This window comes from Myotis brandtii, unplaced genomic scaffold (genome assembly GCF_000412655.1).
Source record: "Myotis brandtii unplaced genomic scaffold, ASM41265v1 scaffold49, whole genome shotgun sequence".
Lineage (NCBI taxonomy): Eukaryota > Metazoa > Chordata > Mammalia > Chiroptera > Vespertilionidae > Myotis > Myotis brandtii.
The window spans coordinates 3,441,670-3,455,061 of record NW_005368707.1 but is presented as its reverse complement, the minus strand read 5'-3'; the positions used below and the strand labels follow the sequence as shown (position 1 = coordinate 3,455,061).

Below are 13,392 nucleotides of genomic sequence, written 5' to 3'. Positions count from 1 at the left end.
TCTGTTTTTTAATTGTTTTTTTCTTTTTAGTTCTCTGATTGAGTGATATTTTCAACTCTGTCTTCTAATTCACTGATTCAATCCTCAGCTTCCCCTAATCTGCTGTGTATTCCTTCCAATCTGTTCTTTATTTGTGTTATGTCATTCTTTATCTCTATTCTTTTTCATGGTTACTATATCTTTTTCCATACTGTTGAGCATTTTTAACATCATTACTCTGAACTCTCAGATAAATTTCTTATCTCTGCTTCATTTATCTCTTTTTCTGGAGAATTCACTAATTCTTTGATTTGGGGGTTGTTTCTTTGTTTCCTCATTTTAGTTTGTCTGTTTGGGTTTGTGACTATGTTTTAGGTTAGATCCTCTATACCTCTCAATCTCTAGTGCAGGACAGTGTTAAAGGCTGTTTTTGACTAATTGGATCAGGCAAAGACTCAAAACCTCTGCCTGCAGACTAATAGGATTTCAACTTGAATTGCTCTCAGGCAGTGGTCCTCAGTTGTAGCAAGAGTTTTTTCAACCGAGTGGGGCAGTTGCTTCTGTCTGGAGGCTAATTGTTACTTTTAATCTCTTAAGTGGCCTCAGGGCAAGGTGTTTGTCAACTGTCAACTGTCTTCCCCCCAGGCAAGGCAGATGTCAATGTGGGAAAGATGTCCTCCCTCCCCTGTGTGAGGGAATGACTCAGCCCAGGAAACTTGGGGTGTCTGCCTTCTGAGCTCTATCACCCGAATCCCCAGTCCTGGGTTCTGCTCTCACAGCTCCAGTCCACTTCATCCTCCCTCTGCAGGAGTACAAGGTGGATGGCTCCACAGGGAATTTTTGTGAGGGTGCCCAAACTTGAAGCTGCCACTCCCTGGCAGATAGCAACCCACTGCTTTTCACAGCTAGATGTTATGTGGGTACCCTCCTCAGATTTGGTGCTCTCTGCTGGGGAGCCCAGCTTCGGGATTAGATCCCAGAGTTCTCAGTGGCACTGCCTCACAGCTGAGATATCTCTCTGGGACTTCAGGTGCTGTCTGTGGGTGCCTAGCCAGCCCTTTCTCTTCTCTGCCCCCTCTACCAGTTTCTATGTGGTCTCTACCTTCAGTCCTTGGGTATCAGGGTTCTGTCCTCTGAGTTTTCCATTGACTATTCAGGAAGCCTTTCCATATTTCAGTTGTAATTCCAGCTTGTTCCCGGGAGCATGTCCATGCAGCATCCTTCTACTCTGCTGCTATTTTTAATGTCTCGAATTTCTGTGGGTTTAAAGGAAAATAATTTTTCTGCAATCTTGGTGTAAAGTTCTACTCTAAAACTTAATGTTTTATTTTTTATATGTGATTTATATTTTATGTGGTTTTCTGTAATTATAGGCATCAAGATTGCGAGAAGAAGCCCATAACATGGGGAGTGTTCATATGTCAGAAATTTGTACTGAATTAAAAAATTTAAGATCTTTAGTCCGAGTATGTGAAATTCAAGCAACTTTGAGAGAGCAAAGGTAAGTTTTTTGCTGAAATTTGTTTTTTGTTTCTTAGAATTATATATCTTAAGTCAGACTGGAGAACATAACTTTAAATTTCAGAAGTGAACTTTAATGTTTCTTTGATATATTGTGTCATGTTCCATTATATTACTATAACTTACATTTTTATAATTTAATACTATTTCTAGTGAGTGCTAATGGCATCTAAATTTTATTTTTCTTAACACATGGCTTCATTAGACTTTTTTTCTTGTGTTAAAACTCTAAATTATGGTAATATATTATTTAAAAAGTGAAATTGGACAGCAACTAATTATAAAGGGTCACTCTTGAATTGAGGGGACTTATCTATTGCTCAGGGTATTTATTTCAGTTGAAATTTCTACTATTTACATTATGCTTGTATCATCAATAGATTCTTGGAAATTACAGTAGGAATATAATTTTCAGCTGGTTCAGTGACATATATCTGTTTTCACCTAAACTCTTATTGTCTCATTTTTTAAACACCTGTTACAAACTTGAGGACAAACTTTAAATGGCTTCACATCCTGTCTGTATAAGGTAGAGTTAAACTTGTCATGAAACCAGGCATATTTAGTAAAATACCAAGTTGGGTTTTATAGTAAACTTGGAAAAATTGAGTTTTTATCTAATGTCCCAATCTCTAAAATATGTGGAGGCAGTTTTTGAATATCAGCTGGGATTCTTTTACTCTAAGATTGCTCTGAACGGAGCTCTAACATACATAAAGCTTAATTTCCTTTTGGCTTGCTAGACAGATGATTTAGCTTTTAGGAAATTATACTATTTCTTATGCGATGTATTAAAACAGTATACACAGTCAAATATCAAGCCAGTATACAAAAGATTTTATGAAGTTTATGGAAATCTGATTAGCTGTGGAGTTTGGGTTTTATTTTGTTTTAAATATACATTTCTGTGGGACTTGGGTCCATTTTTATGAATTTACAGTTATATTGAGAACTGTTCTTCAAACAATTAGTTTGTTGCACCTAGTTAATTCCATCATTACTATACTTACTATATTTTAGTCCAGAAAACATTCAATATAGGTTTATCTCATTCAATATCTACTGCTTTTGTGTATGTGTGATGATACAGTAAACACTATGTTTTAAATCAGTCTTTATATTCAAATTAATTATTGAGAAATTGACAACTAGAAAACATTCTTTTGTCATTCTTGTGTAATATATATTCTTATGTAAAATACAGACTTACCAGTTTTTAATTATTTTGTCTTAACTAGTAGTTACTCGTTTTTTAAAAGATAATTTTGTTGTTAGGAGTTTGGTTTTTCTGTAACATTTATATGACGACCACACAGTTCTAATGCCTTCTTATTTTTTTCAGGATACTATTTTTGAGACAACAAATTAAGGAACTTGAAAAGCTAAAAAATCAGAATTCCTTCATGGTCTGAAGATGTGAATAATTGCACATGGTTTTGAGTACAGGAACTGTAAATCTGTTGCCCAATCTTAACATTTTTGATCTGCATTTAAGTAGACTTTGGACCGTTAAGCTGGGCAAAGGAAATGACAAGGGGACTGGGGTCTGTGAGAGTTGATTCAGGGGAAAGAGACAAGACTGATGTAAAACCCTTGAAATGTAGATTTAATGTAGATGTATTCTTCACGTTGTAAATATGTTTTGTAGAGTGAAGCCATGGGAAGCCATGTGTAACAGAGCTTAGACATCCAAAACTAATTAATGCTGAGGTGGCTAAATACCTAGCCTTTTACATGTAAACCTGTCTGCAAAATTAGCTTTTTTAAGAAAAAAAAAAATGGAGGGGGGGGGTTTAATTTATCATTCAGAAATCTTGCATTTTCAGAAATTCAGTGCAAGCGCCAGGTGATCTGTGTCTAAGGAGATACAATTTTGAACCATATAGGCAGTGTACAAAATATCATGAAACAACTATTTCCACACTTGCACCTGATCAAGAGCAGTGCTTCTCCGTTTGTTTTGCAGAGAAATGTTTTTTTCATTTCCGATGTGTTCCATTTCCCTCTGAAATACTTGATTTGATTTTATCCATTTTTTAAGGCTCCTCTTTTTTCTCCTTTCTTAAGGCACTGTTGCTATGGCACTTTTCTATAATCTTTTCATTCCTGTGTACAGTAGCTTAAAATTGCAGTGATTGAGCATAACCCACTTGTTTGTATAAATTATTGAAATCCATTTGCACCCTGTAAGAATGGAATGGACCTAAAAGTACTGCTGGACGTGAGTGTGTGCTGAAAGTACATTGATTGCTCAAATGTAAGGAAATGGCCCAATGAACATGGTTGTGGGAGGGGAAAGAGGAAACAAAGCTAGTCAGATGTGAATTGTATCTGTTGTAATAAACATGTTAAAACAAATAAAATGTTATTTTTCTTTTCCTTTTGTCAAATGCATATTAGAATTTGAACTACCTGGGGATTCTTTATCAGAACTATTCTTGTTGAATATTTATACTTAATTGAAATAAGTCCTTAAAGGAGGTTTCGTTTAAAGCAGATTAACAGGAAATGTGTATAAGATATTTAATGAACTATGAAATTCAACAAGAATGATTAAGTCACTTCCCAAGTGGTTGTCATTTGTTAAATCCTGGTTTACCTGTCTTGCTATTATGACATTTCATTTTGAAGGATGTTTGTGTTGTAGCTAACTGTTCAAGTCTGGTGCTGACTGCTGTTCTTAGCCATCACAAAACGCTAAATTTGTGTAATTGGAGCTTCCTACTGTTAGCTGGAAATGGTGGAGAAGCTCAGCTTTGTATATTGTTTTCCTAAAGTATATTAAAATAAAAAAAGAAACTATTGCTACTATAAAATTACCTTGGCTTTTTTTTTCTCTGCTAAAATATTGGTCAGCTGGCCTTAGCATGACACTGCCAGTATTATATCAAGTCACAAGGGTTTCTTTATGCAGAAAAAAATCTTAATTTCAAAATCTTATCCAATTTTAGAGCCTTTTTTTCCTGTCGAGGCAGATGTATTCATGTGCTTTCAGAGAACTGCCAGCACCAAGGGCTTATTTTGTGATGTGAGACATTAATGTTATTACATTCTGGGATACTAAAATTTTGAAATTGCTCTTGTTGCTTTAAGCACAATTTAAGGTATAGAAGATAATGCTCAGCCTTTTCAATAATATTTAAAAAATAAACTGTAAGAGATAGTATGGATGATATTTTCTAAAATACAAAAACGTTCCAGTATTATTAAAAGGAATTAGAATCTTATACTGGAGACTGATTTTTTTTTTATTGTAACTTGAGCATAAAATGTAAGAAGAACCAAATGTCATAAGTTTTATCATCATGAAATGTTTATACCTATGAGATTGTTAACATTTGCTGGACTTGATTAGTGCATGTAAATGAAACTCGGAAGAGAACTATGTTAAGCTAGAACCCTTACTAATGTAGTCCTGTATATTTCCAGGAAAGAAGTAAGCAATTTGCTATGTGGTAGGCAAAGGTTTCCTGATCAGATGGTAACTCATATAAAGGATGCCTGGTTTGAAATTTCCTGGTGAATTTTTAAACACAGAAAATTAAAATTTTTGTAGTCTATTTTTACAATATTTGAATCACTTATTCTATAAAAAATTATTTTAAATATTGCACTTTAATACAGACATGGTGTCCAGCTACTAACCTTCTTGAGGTAACCAGGGACTGTTTCTAAAAATAGACATAATATCAGAGAATACACATTTTGGTGGGCTCCTTGATTCAAATAATTTGAGAATGGAAATATGAATAGCCCCTAGGAAACCTCAGGGTTTTAATTTTTGTTTTAAAAGGGACATATTCAAACTATGCTGTAATAAAATGTATTTTGTGAAGGTGGGTCTGTTAGAAAGTCTTTACCCTGAAGTACCAGCTTCCCTACTATTTTTTTCTATGTAGTTCAACTTTTCATTTTAAAACTTGGACTATATTTCCAGATTTTTAACACCCTGAAAATTCCCATGCTTCAGCCCTTTTTTAAAGACATCATGCTTTTAATAGCCCAAATGAATGATTTTATCTTCTAATTTTATATATCTATTTCACACTTGTAATATATTGGAAAGGAGGTGCTTAAAACTTTGCAAAGAATGAATTGTTACCCCATTTCAAAAATAATCTAATGTTCTGTTTAAACAGCCTTAGCTTTAAGGGATTATTTCCCGGGGGAAGGGGGCAGGGCATGAAGTAAGTCACTCTGCAAATCAGAACTATTATAGTTCTGATTTGGACTTAAATCAGGACTTAACACTACTGTATTTAGATACGGGGTTTGAATATACGGATTTCAATACCTGTAAATACGGCTCTATCTTGTATTTGTACTGAAGTGTACAAAATTACACTAAAAAGTAATAAATATGTTTTGACTATATTGTGCGGTTATTTCAGAATAGTCTGTTTTGAAAGTCTTAGAATGCATAATTTGCATTTTAAAAAAATAACAGATCACTGCTAGACTTTTAATAGTAATTGTCATGTATCAGTTGCAATATAATTTCTTAATTGCAGTATTTTAATAAAAATTTTGGCTTAAAAGTTGGGATTCTTTAGATCCTGTTCTAATTTTCTGTACACATTTGTCCTCTTGATTTCTGAACTTTGGGAGTGCCCTAAATGCAGTCTGCCTAGGCAATCTCATCCAGGCTCTTGACTTTAAGAACCCTACTTTAAGGTCAACTTCATTCAAGTTATCTAGTCTTGATCTCAGAGCTCTCAACAGCAGACGGTTTAGATACTTGATTTAACATTGCGAATTCTCTAGAAAAAGAGCTCTTGATTTGTGTGCTTCAGACTTAATTCTCTAGGATTCCCATTTTCATTAATTGGCTCAAGACATAAATGAAGGAGTTACCCTTTATTATTTCTTTTCCCTCTAACACCCTCATCCTATATTTAAACCATCAAGATCCATAAGCTCTGCCTTAAAAATGTATTTGGATCTGTAGCTTCTCACTACTTTCATGTTTACCACTCCAATCCAACCTACAATCATCTTTGAGCCAGACCACTACCACAATCTCCTTACCTTTCTTTTCGCTTCTACTCTTAACTCAGCACCACAACCACACACACATATCTATTCTCCATACAGCCACCAGAGTGAAATATAAATCACATTCTTTTCACAATCCAGTAATTTAATGCTCAAAACAAAATGCAAAGCTCCTACTGTGGTTTACATGTTTAATCCCCTAAATTATATCACCACAGTCTCATCTACTAGTTTCTCACTTGCGTTGTACCCCCACCTGAGGGTTTTCTCCCTGCCTGGCTGGGAAGTTCTTTTCTTCGAGACTTGGATAGCTTGCTACCCGTTCAGTCTCTTCACAAATGTCACCTCAAAGAAGCATTTTCCTGATCTCCCATCTAAAAGGACACCATCACTATTCCTTCACTGTAGTTTTTGTCAAAGAACAGTGTGATGCATAGCATTCCATAAATACTTGAATGAATTATGAATACTAAATAACTACATACAGAATTTAAGAAAATTTACAAAGATTACTGAAAAATTTTCAACTTTTGATTTCGTCCTCTTAGATAGGAACAGCAACCAGCTTTTATTTCCTTTTAAGAAGTTGTTGGATTTTACTATTGGTTACCAAAACCTAACTGCAAATCTGTTTTAATTGTTAGCATTATGTGGTCTCTTTAAGCAAGATTAATGAACTGAACCAGTAATAATTAGAGCTTCCTGTAAACACATTTTAGGAGTAAGTAAACCAACAAGAAGTAAGATGCTACTTCTGATTAATAAGCTTGGGGAGACGGACCAGCAGGACCTGGCCCTGCTTCTGAAGGACAGAATTGGATGAGTTGTGTGGGTTGGGGACTATGCCCTGGTTTCACAAAGTAGGACGCTTTGATAATACCTTATCTTTGGTTCACATGATGCCTTGATATCCAACCAGGCCTTTCTGACTAATTTTTAGGACAGTATAGGAAGGAAACACTCTTGAATCATGTTCTAAGATGTGTCACTAATAGAACATTTGTACTGCACGTACCCATCATATGGAAAATGGCTGAGATGGCAAATTTTCTGCCTTTGTGAAGATGAAAGATTGACAGGCAAAAACTCATTATAAAAGTTTTAAGGTGCCTGTTAATTGCCCAATTAGATCAATCTATGGGGTATGTTAGGATCTCAATCTTTTTCTTTTCTTTTTTTTTTTTTTGAAGTACAATTTTGATTTATTTTTTCCCCCCAGAGAACTTTTCTTCACTCCTTAAAGACTTAGCTCCTTAAATGGGCTTTGGTGGAGGTTGTGGGGCAGCACCCGCCTGTGTAAATCAGGATGGGGGTGTTCGGTCCTTCGGAGCTTCACAAGAATGATTCCTGACTTCTTTGCTGTGAATGGCACAGCTCACACAGTAATGTAGTTTCACATTCAGCTTGGGGAGCACATAGGCGTCGAAGACACTTGCTTTGAAGATGTCCCTAATGGCTGTGGCCTCTACTATCTTTTGAATGACAAACTTAATACCCTTGTCCTTGGGCATGCACTGGGCGCAGTTGGTGCAACAAATAGGTTGCACATGGCCTTGGCCTTTTTTGGCACGACCGTTATTCCTTCTTTTCTTGGTCATCTTGGAAACCCACAATAATTTTCTTATTCTGTTTACGTAGTTTCAGGGTTATTACCTTAGATGAGAAAGGCAGGAAGCAAGGACAATTTTTGTCTCGTGTGTATTATATATCCCCATAAACTAGAGAAATTAGCACAAAGTTTGTACCCAAAATATTTAAATATTTGCTCTGTAAGATGACTCAATTTTGTATTTAAGATTAACATTTTCCAAAATACTTTAATTTTATATATATATTTTTTTTTATGAATTTTTATTTCAAGGAGGAAGGGAGACAGAAACATCAATGATGAGAGAATCATTGATTGGCTGACTCCTGCACACCCCACACTGGGGATCAAGCCCACAACCTAGGCATATTTCCTGACCAGGAATTGAACCATGACCTCCAAGTTCATTGGTTGATGCTCAACCACTGAGCCATGCCAGTCGGGCAAAATAATTTTTAAAATCATGACTTAAGAGCTCCAATTCTTAAAATGCCAATGCAATCTCAGGCTATATCTCTCTATACTTGTTTCACAAGCGCAAGAGTTCCAAAAATGCTATGCAAAATACTGATAATGGGTGCAGGTTAAGATAGCTGATATTCTCCATGCTTAACAAGTATTTAAAAAGCCAAAATATTCCTTCACAAATATCAAAAATATGAAAGAAACACAAACCTGTTCTATATTATTTGAAAAGTGGTGGCTGGAGAAAAAAAGGAAGATAGAAAATTTTGTTGTAGTTTAGCACATCTATTCACCCCTGAGTTTGTCAGGGTCCAGTCAGAAAATAGAAGTCTCCCTGGCTATTGCAAAAGGAGGGAATTTGAAACTGGTGGAGGCTAAAACTAAGGCAGGCCTGACTGGAAGAAAGGACAAAGGAGAGAGCTGGGAGCATGGACAAATGGATCCAAGTAAAAGACAAAGCCACTCACTGACTTAAGATGCTTTTTGAAGCAAAGAGAAACCCAGGCCTCCCCAGGCCTGGTTCTGCCTATATTGGCAGAACAAACTCAGAAGACAAAGAGTAAGAAAGCTTGTGACATTCTCTGAAATGCTGAGAAAGGGGGAAAAGTGAACTTGAGAGCAAACAAGCAAATAACCAGCACAACCTGCCCTCACTAGCAGAGCAAGGCAAGACAAAAAGCATGCCAGTGTGAGCACTATTTCCTAACAAAAGATAGGGGAGCAGTGTCTAAGTTCTAAGAAATATCTAAGAAAATATACTATGACTCAAATATACTTACTAACTTGTTCAAACATAAGAGACAGCAGAGACTCCAAAACATGAAAGGGTCAGAGACTTACTGCACTCACTAGATCTCAAAGAAAATGACAAAAAAGAATCTAAACAAAAGTTAAAGAATGGTAGTAAAAGCACTGCTGGTGTTTGGGAAGCATTTTACACATGCAACTGCAGAATGATGGAAAATGTGGTACAATAGCATAGTAAAATGTGGAAATGTTTAAGTAATAAAATGGGAGGTGGTGAAAAGATGGGAGGAAGCATAAGTGCATTCTTTTCTTTTTTTAGTTAGAAGGTCCAATGTTTACTGGTCAGAAAGGTGCTATGCACTGGGCAGATCAGGTTCTTGCTTTTGTGATGCTGACATTTAAATGAAGGCAAAAACAATTTTAAAAAGTAAATGCACAAAAAAATTCAGACTTCATATACACAATATACATTAAATATAGAAATAATTGCTATAAGAAAATAAAAGCATACTAATTAGAGATCTACAAATCTATAAGGGTGAGGGATTTTAGATCATGTAGTTAGAAAAAGCTTCCCTGAGGATACGACCTTATCTGAGGCCTGAGAAATGAGAACAAAACAGTCATGTGAAGCTCAACATTATATCATCCTTAATGACTAAACACTGGAAGCAGTGCCATAAGATTCAGACCATCGCCTTTGTTGTTTTCAATCCTGTCTGGGAAGTACTAGCCAATGCAGTTAGACAAGAAAAAGAAATGAGCTATAAAAATGAGATAGGAAGAGGGCAAATTGTAGTGATTGTCAGTGATATGTATCTGGAAAGTAAAGATAAAATTATTTAATATTCAGTAAAAGGGCTAATTATAACTTTACTATGCAAACATCAATAACTTTGTTGCATAGAAAATAAAAGTAAAGATTTAGTTTACTATGCCAATTAAATCAACACATAGATTAGTCTCTTCAATAAATGGTATTGGGAAATCTGGATATTCATATGCAAAATAATGAAATTGGACGCCTATTTTACACTACTCACAAAAATTAACTTGAGATGGATTAAAAACTCAAATGTAAGACCTGAAACTTGCAAAACTAGAAAAAAGCACAAGGTAAAAGCTCCTTGACATTGGTCTTGGCAACAAAAGCTAAAATCAATAAGTGGAACTACACCAAATTAAAAAGCTTCTGCACAACAAAATAAGTAAAATGGCAACCTATGGAGTGGGAGAAAATATTTGTTAATCATGTATTTGACAAAAATTTAATATGGAAAATACATGAGGGCCCTAGTCGGTTTGACTCAGTGGATAGAGCATCAGCCCTCAGATTGAAGGGTCCCAGGTTTGATTCCGGTCAAGGGTATGTACCTTGGTTGCAGGTATGATCCCCAGCCTGGTCAGGACATGTACGGAAGGCAACAAATCAATGTGTCTCTCTCACATTGATGTTTCTCTTCTCTCTCCCTCCCTTCCACTCTCTCTAAAAATCAATGTTAAATATCCTCCGGTGAGGATTAACACACAAAAACAACAACAAGAATGTGATAAACTCATATCTCTCAGCAAAAAGAATCTGGTTTAAAAATGGGCAGAGGCCCTGAATAGACATTCTTCCAAAGAAAACATAGGAATGACCAACAAACACATGAAAAGGTACTCAACATCACTAATCATCAAGGAAATGCAAATTGAAACCACATGAGATGTCACCTCACACTTATAAAAAGGGTATTATCAAAAAAGTGGTAAGAATTGGTGAGGCTATGGAAAACAGGAACCCTTGTGCACTGTTGGTGGGAATGTAAATTGGTACAGCCACTATGAAAAGTATGGAAGTTCCTCAGAAAATTAAAAATGAAATTACGCCCGGCCGGTTTGGCTCAGTGGTTGAGCATCAATTTATGAACCAGGAGGTCATGGTTCTATTCCTGGTCAGGGCACATGCCTGGGTTGTGGGCTCAATCCCCAGTAGAGGCCATGCAGGAGGCAGCTGATCAATGATTCTCATCATTAATGTTTCTATCTCTCCCTCTCTCTGAAATCAATAAAAATATATTAAACAAACAAAAAATGAAATTACTATATGATTCAGTGACCTCACTTTGGGTGTCTGAAGGAAATGAAATCACTATCTGTACCCTCATGTGCATTGCAGCATTATTAGCATAGCCAAAATATGGGAAGAACCTAAGTGTCTGTCAATAGATCAAGAGGTAAAGAAAATGTGGTATATATACAATGGAATATTATTCAGCCATTAAAAGGAAGGAAATCCTGCCATTTGTGACAATATGGGTGAAACTTGAAGGCATTATGCTAGTGAAATAAGTTAAAGACAAATACTGTATGATTTCACTTATATATGGAATCTAAAAAAGCTGAACTCAGAGAAACAGTAGAATGGTGGTTGCCAGAGGCTAATGGTTGGTGTCAAAGGCTACAAACTTCCAGTTATAAAATGAACGAGTTCTGAGGATCTAATATACAGTATGGTGACTATCCTATATAATAAAAGGCTAATATGCAAATCAACTGAATGGCAGAACAACTGGTTGCTCTGACACGCACTGACCGCCAGGGGACAGACTCTCAATGCAGGAGCTGCCCCCTGGTGGTCAGTGCACTCCCACAGGGGGAGCACCACTCAGCCAGAAGCCGGGCTCACAGCTGGCAAGCACAGCAGCAGTGGCGGGAGCCTTTCCTGCCTCTAAGGCAGCACTAAGGATGTCCGACTGCCGGCTTAGGTCTGCTCCTCGGGCCTCTTGTAGTTAATAATATTGTAGTGTATACTTGAAAGTTACTAAGAGTAAATGTTATAACTAAAAAAAATATATCATGGCCCTGACCGGTTTGGCTCAGTGGATAGAGCGTCGGCCTGTGGACTCAAGGGTCCCAGGTTCGATTCCAGTCAGGGGCATGTGCCTTGGTTGAGGGCACATTCCCAGTGGGGAGTGTGCAGGAGGCAGCTGATTGATGTTTCTCTCTCATCGATGTTTCTGACTCTCTATCCCTCCCTCTTCCTCTCTGTAAAAAATCAATAAAATATATATTTTTAAAAATTTAATAAATAAATAAATATATCATGTAAAGTAATGGATATATTAACTGTCTTATTATGGTAATCATTTTGTAATATGTACACATCAAATCATTGTGTTGTAACACCTTAAACTTACACATTGTTATGTGGTAATTTTTTCTCAGTAATGCTGGAAAAAGAGACAAGGTCTACGTAAAAATATACTTTAAAGTTTTCCTGTGGAATACTTAAGATTAAGTAGAAAACATGTATATTCTTTTTTAAAAAAAATTTTTTATTGATAAACATCAATGAGAGAGAAACATTGATCAGCTGCCTCATTGTTGTTTTGATTTGCATCTCTCAGATGATTAGTGACTTTGAGCATGTTTTCATATGTCTCTTGGCCTTCTGTTTGCCCTCTTTCAAAAAGTGTCTATTTAAGTCCTTTGTTCATTTTTTGATTGGATTGTTTATCTTCCTTTAGTTAGGTTGTATGAGTTCTCTGTAAATTTTGGAGATTAAACCCTTACCTGAAATAGTATTGGCAAATATGTTCTCACATGCAGTGGGTTTTCTTGTTGTTTTGTTGATGGTTTCTTTTGCTGTGCAGAAGCTTTTTATTTTGATGCAGTCCCATTTGTTTATTTTCTCCTTAGTTTCCATTGCCCTAGGAGCTGTATCGGTAAAGATTTTGCTACGACATATATCTGATATTTTGCTGCCTATGGAGTCTTCTCAGATTTTTATGGTTTCCCATCTTATATTTAAGTCCTTTAACCATTTTGAGTTGGTTTTTGTGTGTGGAGTAAGTTGGTAATATTGTTTCATTTTTTCTCCATGTATATGACCAAGTTTCCCAGCACCATTTATTGAAGATACTGTCTTGACTCCATTGCATGCTCTTGCCTCCTTTGTCAAATATTAATTGAGCATAATGGCTTGGGTCTATTTCTGGGTACTCTGTTCTGTTCCATTGGTCTATATGTCTGTTCTTGTGCCATTAACAAGGCAGTTTTGAGAACCATGGCTTGGTAATATAGATTGATATTTGGTACTGTGATCTCTCCAA

The 13,392-nt window shown here is 36.0% G+C and overlaps 2 protein-coding genes across 5 annotated transcripts in view; one reads left to right on the top strand and one right to left on the bottom strand.

The window, feature by feature from the left end:
- WAC (WW domain containing adaptor with coiled-coil) overlaps positions 1-4,316 on the top strand; it is a 95,351-nt gene extending 91,035 nt beyond the window's left edge. For all 4 annotated transcript variants that reach the window (XM_014547957.1, XM_005876549.2, XM_014547955.1 and 1 more), the window contains 2 exons: positions 1,353-1,480; positions 2,843-4,316. In XM_014547957.1, coding sequence (XP_014403443.1) covers positions 1,353-1,480; positions 2,843-2,912 — 198 coding nt within the window. In that variant the 3' untranslated portion in view covers positions 2,913-4,316. The remainder of the gene's footprint in view (positions 1-1,352; positions 1,481-2,842) is intronic.
- Positions 4,317-7,787: 3,471 nt separating this feature from the next.
- LOC102249070 (40S ribosomal protein S26-like) lies at positions 7,788-8,194 on the bottom strand. Its single transcript, XM_014547952.1, has one exon. The coding sequence runs from the start codon at positions 8,091-8,093 to the stop codon at positions 7,797-7,799; it is 297 nt and encodes a 98-aa protein (XP_014403438.1). The 5' UTR covers positions 8,094-8,194; the 3' UTR covers positions 7,788-7,796.
- Between the last annotated feature and the right edge of the window lie 5,198 nt (positions 8,195-13,392).